This window comes from Scyliorhinus canicula, chromosome 4, assembly GCF_902713615.1.
Source record: "Scyliorhinus canicula chromosome 4, sScyCan1.1, whole genome shotgun sequence".
NCBI classification, from domain to species: Eukaryota; Metazoa; Chordata; class Chondrichthyes; order Carcharhiniformes; family Scyliorhinidae; genus Scyliorhinus; species Scyliorhinus canicula.
Genome location: NC_052149.1, coordinates 8,514,993 through 8,535,232, shown reverse-complemented (window position 1 = coordinate 8,535,232; position 20,240 = coordinate 8,514,993). Strand labels below are relative to the sequence as shown.

General features: G+C 51.3%; 1 protein-coding gene across 8 annotated transcripts in view; it reads right to left on the bottom strand.

The window, feature by feature from the left end:
• Window positions 1-20,240, bottom strand: part of ttll7 (tubulin tyrosine ligase-like family, member 7) — a 302,308-nt gene that overhangs the window by 118,688 nt on the left and 163,380 nt on the right. For all 8 annotated transcript variants that reach the window (XM_038793673.1, XM_038793671.1, XM_038793677.1 and 5 more), the window contains 2 exons: window positions 18,927-18,994; window positions 10,313-10,471 (listed from right to left, as the gene is read on the bottom strand). In XM_038793673.1, the coding sequence (XP_038649601.1) occupies window positions 10,313-10,471; window positions 18,927-18,994 (227 nt within the window). The remainder of the gene's footprint in view (window positions 1-10,312; window positions 10,472-18,926; window positions 18,995-20,240) is intronic.

Sequence of the window (20,240 nt, the reverse complement as noted above, 5' to 3'; positions counted from 1 at the left end):
TCCCCGCTGGGTCAATGTCTGTGTGGAGTCCGCATGTTCTCCTCGTGTCTGCGTGGGTTTCCTCCGGGTGCTCCGGTTTCCTCCCACAGCCCAAAGACGTGCGGGTTAGGTGGATTGGTCATGTTGAATTGCTCCTTAGTGTCCAAAAAGGTTAGGATGGGTTACGGGGATAAGGAGGAAGTAAGGGCTTAAATGGGCTGGTGCTGACTCGATGGGCCGAAAGGCCTCCTTCTGCACTGTTTGTTCTATGTTCTTAGAATAGAATAGAACAGTACAGGCCCTTCGGCCCTCAATGTTGTACCGAGCAATGATCACCCTACTCAAACCCACCCTATACCCGTAACTCAACAACCCCCTCCCCCCCTACTAACCTTACTTTTAGGACACTACGGGCAATTTAGCATGGCCAATCCACCTAACCCACACATCTTTGGACTGTGGGAGGAAACCGGAGCACCCGGAGGAAACCCACACAGACACGGGGAGGACGTGCAGACTCCACACAGACAGGGACCGAAGCCGGAATCGAACCTGGGACCCTGGAGCTGTGAAGCATTTATGCTAACCACCATGCTACCCTGCTGCCCCGAATTCAGCTTTAGGTTTAGCTTTAGGTTTTTGCCAGCTACCATGTCCAATTGTAATTCAGGGTAACGTGAACGTACATGTCAACACACCTGCATTAAATAAACAGAAAATGCTGGGAAAGCTCAGCAGGTCAGGCAGCATCTGTGGATGCATGATTCAGAGATAATGGCCTAAATCGTCTGATCCCGCTCGCCATGGGAATCGCCGCGAGTGAGACGGATAAACTGACGGACCCGCGAAAGGTCCGGTGAACACGGGCGGGGATTTCTGGCCCGGGGGGGGGGCGGGACTGGAACATCCACCCAACGTTTCAGGTTGACGAGCCGTGGTTCACGGGCCTGAAACATTGACCAGGATTTTCCGGACCTGCCTTGGGTCTTGGGCAGGGCATGGTCGGGGTTGGGACGGGAAGATTGTGGAGGGCCGTTAACCTGCCAGCGGCAGTGCCAGTTGGTGTCGGGGCCAGGCCTGCTAAACACTCCCAGCGTTTTCTTATTTTATTTCCGGAGGTTGTGCTTCAGTCTGTCAGGTTTGCCTCCTTGATTTTTTAAAAAATCGAGTAATTTACAGCTTCCCGCTGGTATATCGACCAGGCAAGGAAGGCATTTAAACAAAGAACATGGTGACCCCTGCCTTCCCACCCACCCTCATCCTGGTCCTCACAATACAGGGGCCTGGGATTGGTGTCCACCAGGCACCCACCCTTAGGTCCATTGACATCCTTAACTGGCCAATTAATGCGCAGTTAAGGGTCTCATTGTCCCTCTATCGAAGTGACATACGCAGTTGGGGAAGGCAGAATGAAGGAGGCAAAGAGGAGGCTTGTTTCTTCACTATCTCAGGCTAAATGGCAGGATGGCAGGGTTGGTACAACTATACCCCTCCACTGGTACCCTCCCACTTGTGCCATCCTCCTATTCTTCGAAACCCACTCACCTTACCCCCACCCCCCCCCCCCCCCTCCCAATCCCTCACTGACCAAAACCCCCTGACTCACCTCAAAGTCTAGTCACCGTGGATCTTCTTCTGGGACCTTCCTTACAAGCCAAGCAGTGGTCACTGCTGCATTCACACCTCCACTGGGACCACTCCAAGGGCAGGACTTTCTGAGGGGGGCAGAACTCTTACACTTGCCTTGTTAAGGCCGCCCCCAGTGTATTATTGCTGAGGGGCAGCCTGTTTCAAAGTGTGAATGTTGTTGGGGGGGGGGGGGAGTCTACGCGTGCCCCTCGCCCATAAGCTTCATCTTTAACTATGTTGGTCACGCTTCATACCAATAGAATAGTTCCATTGGCAGTACAGGCTTGAGGGACTGAATGTCTTATTTTTCTTCCTAAATTCCGATTGTGACGTGCTTATCTCCAGCATCATAGGGCAGAGCACCCGATAAATGTTGAGTTGCATGAACATCAAGCGCAGCAGCAATTGTTAACGTAATGACGACTATATCTGGAAGCCTTGAAGGGGAGATTGGAGTGAAAAACGTCCTTCTCAATGTAACGCTTGCGCTGAGGTTACTAAATCTCCGCCCTCACGGAGGGAAGGTCAGTAGCATCGGTCCAAACCAGAGACGGATAATACTGTACCTCAGCTGTTGGCTGGAGGACTAAACGGTCCCCCGCAGGAAGGGTCACAGGGCCTCAGGGCGAGTGGAGAGGAGATTGGCGAGGATGGTGCCAGGGGATGAGGGACTTGAATTGTGTGGAGAGAATGGGGAAGCTAGGATTGTTTTCCTCAGAGCACAGAGAGGTAATGGGAGATTTCATCGAGGTGTTCAAAGTCAGGAAGGGTTTTGGCAGAGTAAGTTAGGAGAAAGCTGACAGGAGGGTGGATAACCGGAGGGTCTCAGATTCAAGGTGACTGACAAAAGAAGCAGAGGTGAGATATGGGCAGCACGGTAGCATTGTGGTTAGCACAAATGCTTCACAGCGCCAGGGTCCCAGGTTCGATGCCCCGTTGGGTCACTGTCTGTGCGGAGTCTGCACGTTCTCCCCGTGTGTGTTTCCTCCGGGTGCTCCGGTTTCCTCCCACAGTCCAAAGATGTGTAGGTTAGGTGGATTGGCCACGCAAAATTGCCCCTTAGTGTTAGGTGGGGTTTCTGGGTTATGGGGATAGGGTGGAGGTAGGGGCTTGGGTAGGGTGCTCTTTCCAAGAGCCAGTGCAGACTCGATGGGCCGAATGGCCTCCTTCTGCACTGTAAATTCTATGAAATGAAATCTATCTATGAAATGAGGAGGATTCTTTTTTCACAATGACCAGTTATTTCTGCCTGCTCGGGCAGATTCAATGGTAACTTTCCCAAGGGAACTGGATAGATCCCAAAATGGGAAGAATATGCAGGACTACAGCGAGTAGGTGGGGGGGGGAAACAGGATTAGTCAGACTGCCCTTTCAAAGAGGCAGCACTGTCGCTAGGGGGGAGTGGAAATGTCCAATTTTCACTATTAAAACACGTTACACCTGACACATGTGAAGCCTCTGTCCCGTTAATCTTCACAGCCAGCCTGACTGCACACCCCCTCCCCATCCCTATTGCTCTCCGTTCCCCCCCATCCCCTGCACCGCTGACAGTGCCAACACAGGCCCATCACCCTGGAATGATGTGGCACACACCATTGGAGGGTGAGACAGTGTGGTCAGGGAGGGAGCAGGGCGATGGGTGGAGGAGGGGATTGGGGCGTTAGGAGGGAAGTGGGGAGATTTTGGGGGTTAGGTGGGAAATGAGGGGAATGGGGTAGGGTGGGAAATAGGGAGGGGTGGGGAGATTGGCGGGGAAGGGGAATAGGAAGGAAATGTGTGGAGGGGGAATTAGGGGAGGAAAGGAAATGAGGGAGGAGGGGAGATGGGGGGGGGGTGTTGAGCCGATGAACGCAGCCTTGTCATATGAGAATCTGTGGACAATCAGGGCCACCCTTCTCCTTCTGGTATGGCGGACCTTTGTCGCCAATTGTCCTCCATCCACTGGCTCCTCTTTGGGCTCGTCCTCCTGCCCCTCCTGGACCGCCTCCTCCTCCTCCTTCGACAAAACCGCATGTCCCTCCTCCTGCTGAGCCATGTTGTGGGGGGCACAGCAGACCACCACAGAGTGGGAGATCCTCTGGAGCGTGTACTGCAGGGCACCACCAGAGTGGACCAGCATTGGGGACCGTATTTTCAGCAGTCCAATGCACTGCTCAGTAATAGCACGGGTGGCTGCGTGGGCCTCATTATACCAGGTCTCCACGTCGGTCTCAGGCCTTTGCACTGTCGTGATTAACCATGACCTCAGTGGGTTGTCCCTTGTCCCCCATGAGCCAACCCGCCATCCTGGGGTGGTCCTCAAAGACACCGGGGATCTCTAAGTGGCCCAGGATGTAGCTACCAGGCACCCTCAATGGGTAGTGGGTACACCCGTGCATGATTCTGAGGCGGTGGTTGCACACGATCTGAACATTCAGGGAGTGGAACCCCCTTCCTGTTAATAGAGGGCACTCCCTGATCCCCAGTGCTCACAGGGTGGCATGTGTGTCATCGATCGCCCACTGGACCTGGGACATCCTGACGATGGTGCAGATGCCAGGGCATCTTAGTGGGCTTGGTCCAGATTGAAGGTGGTACAGGTGGATGCCTGGGCATACAGAGCGTCCGTCACCTCCAGGATGCACCTGTGGGCTGTAGATTGTGAAGTGCCACACAGGTCCCCACTCGAGCCCTGGAACAACTGGCATAAGAGTTGTGGGCTGTGGTGACCCTCACAGAGTGGGTGTCTTCCTCCTCCGTGAGGTGTCAAGTCCACGAGGTCATGGTACAGGTGCCACACTGTCCCTGCTGAGACACAATCTTCTGCGACACATGGGCCGGGATTCTCCCCTACCCGGTGGGGCGGGGGTCCCGGCGCAGCGGAGTGGCGCCAACCACTCCGGCATCAGGCCCGCGCCGGAGTGATTGGCGGCAAGCCGACTGGTGCCAAAACCGGCGCCAACGGCCTTTGACGCCGCCTCCCCGGCGTCGGGGCTGGCCTTCGCCGGTTCGCGCATGCGCCGGTGCATCAGCTACCGCTGACGTCACCACCGGCGCATGTGCGGTGGGGGGAGGGGTCTCTTCCGCCTCCGCCATGGTTGAGGCCGTGGTGGCGGCGGAAGAAAAAGAGTGCCCCAACAGCACTGGCCTGCCTGCCGATCGGTGGGCCCCGATCGCGGGCCTGGCCACCGTGGGGGTACCCCCTGGGGTCCGATCGCCCCGCATCCCCTCCAGGACCCGGGGGCCCGCTCGCGCCGCCGATCCCGCCGCCACTAGAGGTGGTTGAAACCACAACGGCGGGAGAGGCCTCTCAGCGGCGGGACTTCGGCCCATCGCGGGCCGGAGTATCGACGCAGAGGGCACGCCGATCGGCGCGGCGCGATTCCCGCCCCCGCCAATTCCCGGGTGGCGGAGAAGTCCGGCCACGGCGGGGGCGGGATTTTCGCCGGTCTCGGGCGATTCTCCGACCCTGCGGGGGGTCGGAGGATTTTGCCCATGGTGTCCATCAGCTCATTGAATGACAAACAGCACCTGTAACCTTGAGCCGTCGCTGGCCTCCCCTTCTGGGTCTCTCCTCAGCCTGATGGGCTTGCAAAGCTTCAGGGTGTGCGGCAGTCCCCTGCACATTAGAAATGCTGATAAGAAAAGGTGCACTATAAATGCAAGTCTTTATTTCCGTAACTTCCTGAAAACCCAACGTCCTGACACTGAAATCTTCAATTCGACTCCATTTGTACTCGACCTTTCTTGCCTGCAGAGCTCTGTGCGTTTTACAGTGCCTGATGTTATGTTGCTTGCAGGGAAGGGAATACTTTCCAGTTCAGGAAATCGGTGTCAGCTTCAAGCTGTGTTAGAGAATGAAGCTCCCTCTGCTGCCCAGTAGATGCTACTCCCTCTGAGCTGCGGCTCCAACAGAGCAGCCACTGCCATTGCAGTGTGAGATTTCTCTAGTGTGCGCATCAGCTGCGGCCTGTCAGAGTGAGCTTGTCAACAGTACCAAATTAAAGTTGATTTGGAGAGGCAGCTTTGCGTTGTCTGGGCCCCTCCGCCACTAGGAACTGAAGGAAGACCACGGAAGGCATCAATCGCCGACTTAGCCCAATTCTGTCCTCGCACCAGAACCGATGTCCTGATGGTGCCGCCCTGTTCCCATCTTCATTTACTGCCCTCCGCCCCCACTCCTTCAGCCACTAAACTAACCAATCCTAAATGCTGGCGGCACTTCTGCTGAAATCGCAAACTCCCGAAGTATGTTGGGGGACGCACCAAATAAAACAAGCAAAATGCTTTCCCCCATTATGGAGCAAGCAAAGCCTTGTTCATGTTCCCAGCTCTGTCACAATGCATGGCAATCAATTATCATTACTGAATTCCCCCACTATCAACATCCTGGGGGCGGCACGGTGGCACAGTGGTTAGCACTGCTGCCCAACATCGCCAGGGACCTGGGTTCAATTACAACCTCGGGCGTGTGTGGAGACTGTACGTTCTCCCCGTGCCTGGGCGGGTTTCCTCCGGGTGCTCCGGTTCCCTCTCAGTCCAAAGATGTGTAGATTAGGTGGATTGGCCATGATAAATTGTCCCTTAGTGTCCAGACGTTGCCGAAATTGCCCAAAGGTTAGGTAGCGTTATGGGGTTCCAAGCATACGTCGGGGGAGGAGGCTTGGGTGCGGTGGTCTTTCAGGGGGTCGGTGTAGACGTGATAGACCAAATGGCCTCCTTCTGCACTGCAGAAGGAGTTTCTATGATTGACCAACAGCTGAACTGGACTAGCCATATAAATACAATGGCTACAAGAGCAAGTCAGAGGGTAGGAATCCTGCGGTGAGTAACTCACCTCCTGACTCACCAAAACCTTTCCACCATCCACAAGACACAGGTCAGGAGTGTAATGGGATACTCTCCACTTGCCTGGATGAGTGCAGCTCCTACAACACTAAGAGGGTCGGCACCATCCAGGACAAAGCAGCCACGCTTGATTGTTATCCCTCCCAAAAATATTCACTCCCTCCATTACCGATGAACAATGGCAGCCGGGTGTACCAGCTACAAGATGCCACTGGAGGAACTCAACAATACTCCTTAGGCATCACCTTCCAAACCCACGACCACTACCCTCTAGAAGGACAAGAGCAGCAGATACCTGAAAACCCCACTACCTGGAGGTTCCCCTCCAAGTGACTCATCACCCTGACTTGGAAATATATCGGCCGTTCCTTCACTGTCGTTGGGTCAAAATCCTGGAACTCCCTCCCTAACAGCACTGTGGGTGTACCTACACCACATGGACTGCAGTGCTCCAAGGAGGCAGATCAGCACCACCTTCTCAAGGGCAATAAGGGATGGGCAATAAATGCCAGCCTAACCAGTGACGCCCACAACCCGTAAATTAATTTTAAAAATTCTAGAATCTGTGGCAGAATTGTGGGTTTGAACTTATAGGCGAGCAACATAGAGACATAACACAGAACAAGGTCCATGTGGATCAGAGAATTCTGGCCAAAATCTCTTTTTAAAACAGTTTCAAGCAAGAAAGAACAAAGAACAATACAGCACAGGTACAGGCCCTTCGGCCTCTCCAAGCCTGTGCCGACCATGGTACCTGCCGAAACTAAAACCGTCTGCACTTACAGACTCCGTATCGTTCCATTCCCACCCTATTCATACATTTGTCTAGATGCCCCTTAAATGCCGCTATCGTACCGGCTCCCACCACCTCCCCAGACAGCATGGGCGAAATTCTCCCAAAACGGGAGAAATCGTAAAACTGCCGTAAAACCCGGGCGGGTTTTACGGCAGCGCGCCCCTTCCCGACGGGGGACCGATTCTGGTCCCCCGTCGGGGCTAGCAGCCCGACGTCGGAGGCTCCGACAAGTCGGGCTTAACAAAAATCGTTAAGCCCGCTTGCCGGAGTTAGCGCCGGCTGACGCGTCATATGACGTCAGCCGCGCATGCGCAGGTGGGAAGACTCCACCCGCGCATGCGCGGGTGACGTCATCGCGTTTTTGCGTGAAACCCGCGCATGCGCGGGCCGGGTTGCCCCTCAGCCGCCCCGCGTATTGATACTGCGGGGCGGCGGAAGGACAAATAGTGCGCGGGCATCGGGCCCGCTGCCCGCGATCGGTGCCCACCGATCGCGGGCCCATGGCACCCTTGGCACGGCCGTGGTACTGCCGTGCCAATCGGTGCCATGGTTATTTTTTGCGAGTTTGTCACGACGTTTTTACGAACGGCAGGACCAGGTGTGTTTGCCGTTCGTAAAAAGGTCGTAAAGGGCTGGGACTTCGGCCCTTCTAACAGCTGAGAATCGCTGCCGGCCGTAAAAAAAACGGCGGCAGCGATTCTTGTCGGGATTTCGGCGGGGGGGGGGGAGAATAGCGGGAGGGCGTCAAAAAAGTCGGGAAGGCCCTCCCCCTATTCTCCCACCCGTCGTGGGGGGGGGAGAATTTCGCCCCCTATATTTACCACCCTGTGTAAAAAACGTGCCTCGCACATCTGTTCTAAACTTTTCCTCACGCTCTTTAAACCTTTGTCCCCTAGTACTTGACTCTCCTACCCTAGGAAAGAGCATCTGACTACCCACTCTGTCCATGCCACTCATAATCTTGTAGACCTCTATCAGGTCGCCTCTCAACATCCGTCATTCTAGTGAGAACAGACCGAGTTTATCTAACCTCTCCTCATAGCTAATGCCCTCCATACCAGGCAACATCCTAATAAACCGCTTCTGTACCTCTCCAAAGCATCCACATCCTTCCCGTAGTGTAGCGACCAGCATTGTGCACAATATTCCAAATGAGGCCTAACTAAGGTCCTGTACAGCTGCAACATGACTTGCCAATTTTTATACTCAATGCCCCGACCGATGAAGGCCAGCATGCCGTATGCCTTCTTGACCACCTAATCCTTGCAGTGATTGGTGGACATGCACGCCCAGATCTCTCTGCCTGTCATTACTCAAGAGTTCTACCATTTACTGTGTAATTCCTACATGCAGTGGACCTTTCAAAGTGCATTACCTCACATGTGTTCAGATTAAACTGCATCTGCCTTCTACTTACAGCATGACATAGTACAGAAGAAGGCCTTTTGGCCCATTGCACCTGTGTCTGCTCCTTGGAAGAACTATCCATTTAGTCCTGCCCCACACCTCCCCGCCACACCCCTCCCACCCCACTCCTTTTCCTGCACCTGGTTCCCTTTCCGGTTTCGACCCAGTTCCCTTTGGGAACATATTCTGGGAACTGGGTCAGGGTTTCAGGCTGCAATTTACCAGATAAATTCGGTCAGGCTGTGGATATTTGGAATTCTCTGCCATAGAGAGCCATAGTTGCTCAGTCATTGGCTACATTGAAGTCACAACTAGACGGATGGATATGATGGGAATTCAATGATATGGGGTCTACCCTACAGGAACATGGAGCTGCGGTCGATCAGTCACCATGGTGGAGCAGGTATTAAGGGCTGAATGGCAAAGTCCAGCTTCAGTTTCTTATCTGTTATGTTGTAAATTCAGGTGAGCAACCCACTTGATCCATTCCCATCCATAGAAACGCTGAAATGTTTGCCCACGGAATCCTGTATTTCAGAAATGACACATTCGGCAAACCCAGCACATGAGGAAATGGACTGGCAACACTTTGTAAAAAGTCTCCACTGAAAGCAGAACAAAGGAAAGTGTTCAGAGGAACGCTCGGCACAAAGCCGTCGGAATTCATGGAAACCAGGGCTAGAATTCTCCGCTCGTTGTGATTCACCTTTCCCACCGGCATCACACCCTCGCCCGCAGGTTTCCCAGAGGCGTGGGGCGGCTTCAGTGGGAAATCCCATTGACAAGCGGCGTGAGTATAGAATTCCACCACTAGTAAACGCCGCATTGTCGACAAACGCGCATCTGGAAGACCGGAGAATCAAGTTCCCGATCTCGTATCTGTCACAGTCGATGAAGGTTATCATTGCCACCGCCTGGTGTCATAATGAGATGTTGCTAAATCGCCCCCCCCCCCCCCCCCCCCCCCCCCCCCCCCACCTCCCCCTGTAAAGTGGGCTCACCTAGCCTGCCATGCTGTTCTGCATCCTAACCAGCACCAACACCATTCGACCATCCTTCGGTACGCACTAAATTACATTCAACTTCCAACCCAACACTTTCATCGCCATGTCAAAATGCTCCCATGGCCATAACAATCCTCGTCTCTGTAACCGCCTCCAGCCCTGCAATCCTCCAAAATCTCCGTACCTCTTCAACTGAGCCCTCCTTCGCACCCCAGGTTTTCATCACCCCCACCGTGAGCCACGCCTTCAGCTGCCGAGGGCCCCAAGCTATTGAATTACCCTGCCAAACCTCTCCACCTCTCTCTCTGGCTCTCCTTTCCCTGCTTTAGGATGTTCGCTAATACCTACCTGTTTGACCAGACTTTTGCTCACCTTCTGCTATATCTCCTTGTGTGACTTGGCATCTAATATGGTTTGATAACTGGTCAAGGATGCTTGAGGACTCTGGGAGCACATGCGTTGCAGCCACTCTGACCCTATATAAAGAAATCCTCTCTCATCAGTTAAAGAAAAATGCGGTAAGACAAGTATCGCCCCCGCATGCTCGGATTCTCACAGTTTGTTCGTGGCACGGTTGAACTGGTGCCGGTTGCTGACTCCTAGTCGCACTAGGGGACAGGGTTGGAAGGGCATAGGGGCGATAGGCTCCAGGAGAAAAGGCTCAACATACCCGTGACCCATGGCTCCGTTGGCTGGCTTGACGATAAAGGTCTTCTGCCGACGCTTCTTTCGCAGCTCCTTCACGCAGGTCTGAAACTGGGTGTACTCTGCGGGAAAGATCCAGGTCCTGGGGGTGAAGCAGTATTCCTGAGACTGAGTCTTGAGCATCCTGAAAAGATGAAGAAGATTAATAAAGGAAGGAGTCCCGTGGAGCTGAGGGCTGGAAGCTGAAAGCTTGTAAGTCCATGGGAGCATTTTCAACAGAAATCAATGGAAAATCAACCAAGTTGGGAAAACAGGTGTCCTCTTTCCTACAGAAAGGACAATTCATCTCCTATCTACTTCAACACCATGCAGTGGATTGTCTAGCTATAAGTGTGTGGATTTGCGCAAATACAGGGAGCTGCCTGGTTCCCATTATTCGTTTCAATAGAGGCAGATCTTCCCAAACAGGCTGGCTGCTATTCCAGACACCATTGACAATGTCACAGTCTGCTTGACGATGTGCCATTATTGTGTCAGGTTGTTTTAAGTCACATATCATTTAAGTGAACAATGGCAGTGTGTGACTGACCCAGGTTCCATCCTTATCATAGAATTTACAGTTGCGAAGGAGGCCATTCGGCCCATCGAGTCTGCACCAGCTCTTGGAAAGAGCACCCTACCCAAGGTCAACACCTCCACCCTATCCCCAAAACCCAGTAACCCCACCCAACACTAAGGGCAATTTATCATGCCAGAAGTGTAGCAGGTAAGGCAGGAATATGATGTTATTGGTATTACTGAGACTTGGTTGAGGGAAGGGCAGGATTGGCAACTGAATATCCCAGGGTAGATGCTTCAGGAGGGATAGAGAGGGAGGTAGAAGGGGGGGAGGAGTTGCATTACTCGTCAGAGGTGATATCACAGCTGTGATTAAGGAGGGCACGATGGAGGATTCGAGCACTGAGGCAATATGGGTGGAGCTAAAAAATAGGAAGGGTGCAGTAACACTGTTGGGACTTTACTACAGGCCTCCCAAAAGCGAGCATGAAGTAGAGGTACAAATATGCAGACAGATTATAGAAAAATGTCGGAGCAATAGGGTGGTTGTGATGGGAGATTTTAACTTCCCCAACATTGGAAGCTAATGGTAAAATTCTTGGTAGTGTGGATGAGCAGAGGGATCTAGGTGTCCATGTACATAGATCCCTGAAAGTTGCCACCCAGGTTGATAGGGTTGTGAAGAAGGCCTATGGTGTGTTGGCCTTTATTGGTAGAGGGATTGAGTTCCGGAGCCATGAGGTCATGTTGCAGTTGTACAAAACTCTAGTACGGCCGCATTTGGAGTATTGCATACAGTTCTGATCGCCTCATTATAGGAAGGACGTGGAAGCTTTGGAACGGGTGCAGAGGAGATTTACCAGGATGTTGCCTGGTATGGAGGGAAAATCTTATGAGGAAAGGCTGATGGACTTGAGGTTGTTTTCGTTAGAGAGAAGAAGGTTAAGAGGTGACTTAATAGAGGCATACAAAATGATCAGAGGGTTAGATAGGGTGGACAGCGAGAGCCTTCTCCCGCGGATGGAGGTGGCTAGCACGAGGGGACATAGCCGTAAATTGAGGGGTAATAGATATAGGACAGAGGTCAGAGGTGGGTTTTTTACGCAAAGAGTGGTGAGGCCGTGGAATGCCCTACCTGCAACAGTAGTGAACTCGGCATTTAAAAGTTTATTGGATAAGCATATGGATGATAAGGGCATAGTGTAGGTTAGATGGCCTTTAGTTTTTTTCCATGTCGGTGCAACCTCGAGGGCCGAAGGGCCTGTACCGCGCTGTATCGTTCTATGTTCTATGTTCTATTGTATGGGATTCGTGTAGTGTTGGAGGTGTAGATGGAGCAGAGTTTGTAAGGAGCATCCAGGAGAGATTTTTAGAGCAGTATGTAAATCGTCCAACTCGGGAGGGGGCCATACTGGACCTGGTATTGGGGAATGATCCCGGCCAGGTGGTTGATGTTTCAGTCGGTGATTACTTTGGGAATAGCGATCACAATTCCGTAAGTTTTAGAATACTCATGGACAAGGACAAGAGTGGTCCGAAAGGAAGAGTGCTAAATTGGGGAAAGGCAGAGTTTAACAAAATTCGGCAGGAGCTAGGGAATGTGGATTGGGAGCAGCTGTTTAAAGGTAAATCCACATTTGAAATGTGGGAGTCTTTTAAGGAAAGGTTGATTAGAGTGCAGGACAGACTTGTTCCTGTGAAAATGAGAGATAAAAATGGCAAGATTAGGGAACCATGGATGACGGGTGAAATTGTGAGACTAGCTAAGATGAAAAAGGAAGCATTCATAAGATCGAGGCAACTCAAAACTGATGAAGCTTTGGAGGAATATCGGGAAAGTAGGACGAATCTCAAACGCGCAATAAAGAAGGCTAAAAGGGGTCATGAAATATCTTTGGCTAACAGGGTTAAGGAAAATTCCAAAGCCTTTTATTTGTATGTAAGGAGCAAGAGGGTAACTGGAGAAAGGATTGGCCCACTCAAAGACAAAAGAGGGAATTTATGCGTGGACTCAGAGGAAATGGGTGAGATTCTTAATGAGTACTTTGCATCAGTATTCACAAAGGAGAGGGACAAGACGGATGTTGAGGCTAGGGATGGATGTTTAAATACTCTAGGTCAAGTTGTCATACGGAAGGGGAAAATTTTGGATATTCTAAAAGACATTAAGGTGGACAAGTCCCCAGGACCGGATGGGATCTATCCCAGGTTTCTGAGGGAAGCGAGGGTCGAAATAGCTGGAGCCTTAACAGATATCTTTACAGCATCCTTGAGCGTGGGTGAGGTCCCGGAGGACTGGAGAATTGCTAATGTTGTCCCTTTGTTTAAGAAGGGTAGCAGGGAAAATCCAGGGAATTATAGAACTGTGAGCTTGACGTCAGTGGTAGGCAAACTGTTGGAGAAGATACTGAGGGATAGGATCTATTCACATATGGGCGAAAATAGACTTATCAGTGATAGGCAGCATGGTTTTGTGCAGGGAAGGCCATGCCTTACAAACCTAATAGAATTCTTTGAGGAAGTGACAAAGTTAATTGATGAGGGAAGGGCTGTAGATGTCATATACATGGGGCGCGATTCTCCGCAAATGCGGCGAGTCGTAAAGGCTGCCGTGAAACTGGCCGTGTTTCATGGCAGCCTCCGCGCCCCCTCCCGGGACCCGATTCTCCCCCCAGGGCGGGGCTAGCAGTGCGGCCCCGTGAAGCTCGGCATCGTGGGCTTAGCGACCGTTGCTAAGCCCGCGCGGCGAGCGTCACGGCGGCTGACGCGCACGATGACGTCAGCCGCGCATGCACGGGTTGGACAGCTCCAACCCGCGCATGCGCGGATGACATCATCACGCATCTGCGTCAAACCCGCGCATGCGCTGGCCGTCATGCCCCTCAGCCGCCCCGCGGACTGATCCTGCGGGGCGGCGGAGGAACAAATAGTGCGCGGGTATCAAACCCGCTGCCCGCGATCGGTGCCCACTGATCACAAGTCCATGCCACCCTTGGCACGGCCGTGGTGCGGCCGTGCCCATCGGTGCCATGGTTGTCCGGGACGGCACTTTGCGGCCGTTTTCACGTACGGTGAGAGCACGTGTGTTTGCGTTTGTGAAAACGGCCGTAAAGGCCTGGGAACTCGGCCCGGAGAATCGCTGTTCGCCGTAAAAAACGGTGAGCAGAGATTCGTCTCGTGGGGCGGCCGTGGGGGGGGGGGGGGGGGGGGGGGGGGAGAATAGCGGGAGGTCGGGAAAAATGTCGGGAAGGCCCTCCCGCTATTCTCCGACCCGTGGTGGGCAGCGGAGAATCGCGCCCATGGACTTTAGTAAGGCATTTGATAAGTTTTCCCATGGCAGGTTGATGGAAAAAGTGAAGTCGTATGGGATTCAGGGTGTTCTAACCAGATGGATAAAGAACTGGCTGGGTAACAGGAGACAGAGAGTAGTGGTGGAAGGGAGTGTCTCAAAATGGAGAAGGGTGACTAGTGGTGTTCCACAGGGATCCGTGCTCGGACCACTGTTGTTTGTGATCTACAAAAATAACCTGGAGGAAGGTATAGGTGGTCTTATTGCAAGTTTGCAGATGATACAAAGATTGGTGGAGTTGCAGATAGCGAGGAGGACTGTCAGAGAATACAACAAAATATAGATAGATTAGAGAGTTGGGCAGAGAAATGGCAGATTGAGTTCAATCCAGGCAAATGCGAGGTGATGCATTTTGGAAGATCAAATTCAAGAGCGGACTATATGGTCAATGGAAGGGTCCTGGGGAAAATTGATGTACAGAGAGATCTGGGAGTTCAGGTCCATTGTACCCTGAAGGTGGCAACGCAGGTCGATAGAGTGGTCAAGAAGGCATACAGCATGCTTGCCTTCAAGGACGGGATATTGAGTATAAGAGTCGGCAGGTCATGTTACAGTTGTATAGGACTTTGGTTCGGCCACATTTGGAATACTGCGTGCAGTTCTGGTCGCCACATTACCAGAAGGATGTGGATGCTTTGGAGAGGGTGCAGAGGAGGTTCACCAGGATGTTGCCTGGTATGGAGGGGGCTAGCTATGAAGAAAGGTTGAGTAGATTAGGATTGTTTTCATTGGAAAGACGGAGGTTGAGGGGGGACCTGATTGAGGTCTACAAAATTATGAGAGGTATGGACAGGGTGGATAGCAACAAGCTTTTTCCAAGAGTGGGGGTGTCAGTTACAAGGGGTCACGATTTCAAAGTGAGAGGGGGAAAGTTTAAGGGAGATGTGCATGGAAAGTTTTTTATGCAGAGGGTGGGGTGCCTGGAACGCTTTACCAGCGGAGGTGGTAGAGGCGGGCACGATAGCATCATTTCAGAGGCATCTAGACAGGTATATGAACGGGCGGGAACATAGAGGGAAGTAGACCTTGGAAAATAGGAGACAGGTTTAGATAAAGGATCTGGATCGGCGCAGGCTGGGAGGGCCGAAGGGCCTGTTCCTGTGCTGTAATTTTCTTTGTTCTTTGTAATCCACCTAACCCGCACATCTTTGGACTGTGGGAGGAATCCGGAGCACCCGGAGGAAACCCACGCAGACACGGGGAGAACGTACAGACTCCGCACAGACAGTGACCCAAGCCGGAATCGAACCTGGGACCCTGGAGCTGTGAAGCAATTGTGCTAACCGCTATGCTACCGTGCTGCCCCTTTATCCTGTCCTTTGAGGGTTAAGGGTGCTTCCCTCAGTCCAGGAAATGGAAAGCTGCACAGGAGCCAGGATTGTTCGCTTTTCTTTATTCTTCCGTGCAAGGAACATGGGCGTCATTGGCTGGGCCAGCATTTACCAGCCATCCCTAATAACTGTTATAGGCCAGGGTTTAGAAAACTCCAAAGTATATCATGGAGTTCACCTAACCCTCGACTTTTAATAGATTTCGGTTATGGGGAGCACAAGGGCCCACTTTACAGGTGTGAATCAACAGAGATCTGAAGTACTTTTAAAACAAAACCATGTTTATTTATGAATCCAGTTAACACTTTATAAACCCACAGTAAACATCTTAACAACTATCAACACTAATAATCCCCACAGATACAATATTCTATAAGTAACCCTTCATAACTTTCCTAACAACATCCATAAGACCAAAAGACCCTTTTTACAGAAAGACAGCAGGTTTAAATTCTCTACAGAAACAGGCGTCACTTTGAAATCACCCAAACGAACATTCTTTAGCTTGTAGAGATATCCATACACATCTGCTGGCTTTCACTGCAGCTCTCCACTCTGAAAACAAAACTAAAACACACAGACACACACACCAGCGGTTTTGCTCAAAGCGAAAGTCACAGCTCAGCTCCACCCACACTCTGACATCACTGCAGCTATTTGATAAACACCCACCTCTTAAAGGTACATCCACTACAGCTATTTGATAAACACCCATTTCTTAAAGGTACTCTCACATGACATTACCCTTGACTGGTTTTGCGAGGGCGTTTTAGAGGGCCAGTTAAGAGTCATCCATATTGCAGTGGGTTTGGAGTCACATGTCGGCCAGACAGGGTAAGGGCGGCGGACTCCCTTCCTTCAAGGACATCAGTGAAGAAGCCGGGTTTTTTGCAACAATTCATATTTTCATGGTCACCTAGCTTTATCATTCCAGGGAGAGGAGGGCGGGGGGGGGGGGGGGGGGGGGGGGTTGTTGCGGGGGAAGGGAGAAATGTGTATATGTGTTTATTGAATATGCCGGGTGCTTATCTATTTCTTCTTTTTGTAGTTACTTGGGGGGGGGTTTGGTTTTGGGGGTTATTGTGTTATTTCTTTTTGTTGTTGTTAATACGGTTTTATTTTGTGTTTTTGATATGTTTTTGAAAATCTTAATAAAAATTATTTTAAAAAAAGAAAAAAAAAAGAAAGAAAGGGGCAGGGAGTTAGGATATTACAGCTACTTCCAGGTGGAGGGAGGCCAGGAAATGCGGCAAACCATTCGAAAACCCATTGACTTTGGTGGAACTGGAAAGCCCCACCGATGGGAAGGGCCGTAAAACCCCACCCTTTGTTACAGCTGAATAGAGGTTTGATTAGACAGCATCTGAAGCAGTCCATTCAGTTGGAGATACCACCCCACAACAAGGATATATTGGGCCTGCGGGGGATGCAATGCACATTCAGGGAAATGACACGTGGGCTAAAAGGGTTAAATTGTGAGAACAGGTTGGGTGGAAGAGGCCTATAGAGGAATCATAGATTCACAGAATCCCTACAGTGCAGAAGGAGGCCATTCGGCCCATTCGATCTGCACGACGCTCCGAAAGAGCGCCCCACTCACCCCATCCCATAACAGAGCCCCCCCCCCCCCGCCAGATACCCCCATATAAGAGAATCCCAACCAGAGACTCCTCATAAGAGAGACCCCCCACCAGAGATTGCCCCCCCCCGATAAGACGATAAGAGAGCCTCCCATCAGAGATGCCCCCATAAGAGAGACCCCCCCCCCTCAACTGGGGAGGGGGGGGGGGCAGAATTGCATTGCGGAGGGGGAGGGCCGTCAACGACCGGACCTCGCTAACGGGCCGCCAATTTGAGTGGCAGAATCCCTCGCAATCCCTCCAATATGTAAATTTTCACGGCAAGGGGTAGTGAATCCAGCGGGAGACTAGATTTCATCGAATTTACAGTGCAGAAGGAGGCCATTCGGCCCATCGAGTCTGCACCGGCTCTTCTCTTGAAAGAGCACCCTACCCAAGCCCACACCTCCACCCTATCCCCATAACCCATTAATCCCACTCAGCACTAAGGGCAATTTTGGACACTAAGGGCAATTTATCATGGCCGATCCACCTAACCTGCACATCTTTGGGCTGTGGGAGGAAACCGGAGCACCCGGAGGAAACCCACGCAGACACGCGGGGAGAACGTGCAGACTCCGCACAGACAGTGACCCAAGCCAGGAATCGAACCTGGGACCCTGGATTGAGAAGCAATTGTGCTGACCACCGTGCTACCGTGCTGCCCGAGAAAATGGTCTCCCAAACTGAGGGTTCAGCCCACTGTGTATGATTTTGGTCTCCTTATTTTAGGAGGGACCTTTTTGCATTGGAGGCAGCTCACGTAAGGTTTGTTAGACTGATCAACAGGTTGTCTTCTGAGGACAAGTTAAGCACGTTGGGCCTGTATTCATTGGAGCCTAGAAGAGTGAGGGGCGAAAGTTTTGAAACAGACAGGATTCCAAGGGGACTTTACAGGGTGGATCCCTTCATGTGGAAACTAGATCTAACAGGCACAGCTTCAAAATAAGGGGTCTCCCATTTAAAATGGAGGCGAGGAGAAATTTCTTCGCTCAGAAATCCTTCTCTCGCCTATTTCTCTTCCCCAGAGCGCAGTGGAGGCGAAACATATTCTAGGCTGAGTTAGACGGATGTTTGATTGACAAGAGAGTCAAGGGTTATTGGGGAGGCAGTCAGGAGAGTGGACTGAAGGCCACAATCACAGCAGCCATGAAGTTGCTGTGGAGCGAGGCCGAGGGGCCGAGTGGTCAACTCCTGTTTAATTTATGTTCCCATGTTTAAATCTGTTTGCCTGACAGTGCAGAATCATCCAATCAGAAAAGGAAGTGTCTGTTCGCAGACCAACAACACGGGAAGGTGGATCTTCATGGGGTTGGGTGTGCTGGGCAGAAGATCATGTGGATATATACCCTTCAAGAATAGATCCGGGCAGAGTTTGGAAACCGTCATCTGCACATCGCCACCTGCTGTTCAGCTGGGGAATGGTGGGCGGCACGGTGGCGCAGCGGTTAGCACTGCTGCCACATGGCACCGAGGACCCGGGTTCGATCCTGGCCCTGGGTCACTGTCTGTGTGGAGATTGCACATTCTCCCCGTGTCTGCGTGGGTCTCAACCCCACAACTCAAAGATGTGCGGGTTAGGTGGATTGGTCACACTAAATTGCCCCTCAATTGGAAGAAAAAAAAAGAATTGGGTACTTTAAATTTATTTTTAAAAAGGCGGGGGATTGGGATTTGGCCTACACTCAGGCTGTGTCCACTTCTCACACACAGCTCACTCAGTAATAAATATTCCAATTGCTGTTACGACAGGGACTTTGCCCAGCAGCCTGAGTCACTTACTTGGCCATGTTCCTTGCCAGACAATCCTTGCGACAAATCTCTCCCATTCCTGGAAAGTGGTTGATCCTCTGCAAGGAAAGGTAAAATAATTATTGCAAACAGTCTGAGTGGAAGGTTACTGAGTCAAATATTTAGCTTCTGCTTCTCCTAGCATTGAGGAGTGTAGCCAACTCCACAAATTACATTGTCACATAATGGTCTTATAAAAACCTCTTTCAATCCCAAAGGAACATGCATAGAAAATAGTAACAGGAGGAGGCCATTCAGCCCTTCGAGCCTGCTCTGCCATTCAGTATGATCATGGCTGATCATCAACTTCAATATCCTGATCCTGCCCTCCCCTCCCCATATCCCTTTAGCCCCAAGAGCGATATTTAATTTCTTCCTGAAATTAGACAATGTTTTGTCCTTGACTACTTTCTGTGGTAGCAAATTCCACAGATTCACCACTCTCTGGGTGAAGGAATTTCTCCTCACACCTCAGTTCTAATTCTTCCTATTCTTAAACTATGACCCCTAGTCTGGACTCCCCCACCATCGGGAACATTCTTTCTGAATCTACCCTGTTAGAATTGTATAAGTTTCAATGAGATACCCTCTCAATCTTCCAAACTCCAGTGAATAATAATAATCGCTTATTGTCACGAGTAGGCTTCAATGAAGTTACTGTGAAAAGCCCCTAGTCGCCACATTCCAGCGCCTGTCCGGGGAGGCTGGTACGGGAATTGAAACCGCGCTGCTGGCATTGTTCTGCATTACAAGCCAGCTAGTTAGCCCACTGTGCTAAACCAGCCTCTATGCTCCTAACCAACTTCGTCTCCCTCATATGACTGTCCCACCATCCCAGGAATCAGCCTGGTAAACGTTCTCTGCACTCCCTGCATAACAAGAACATCCTTCTTAAGATAAGGAGACCAAAACTACACACAATACTCCAGGTGTGGCCTCACCAACGCCCTATATAATTGTCATAAAATATCTCTATTCCTATTCTCAAATCCTCTCACTATGAAGACCAACATATCATTTGCCTTCTTTACTGCCTGCTGTACATGCGCACTTACTTTTAGCGATGGGTATACGAGGACACCAAGGTCTGGTGGAGTATCCATCTCTCACTTTGCACCCAATCAAATAATCAACCTTCCTGTGTTTACAACCAAAGTGTATAACTCACATTCATCCACATTATATTGCATCTGCCATGCATGTGCCCACTCACTTAGCCTGTCCAAATCCTGCTGAAGCATCTCTGCATCCTCCTCACAGCTCACCCTCCCACCCAACTTTGTATCATCTGGAGATTTGGAGATA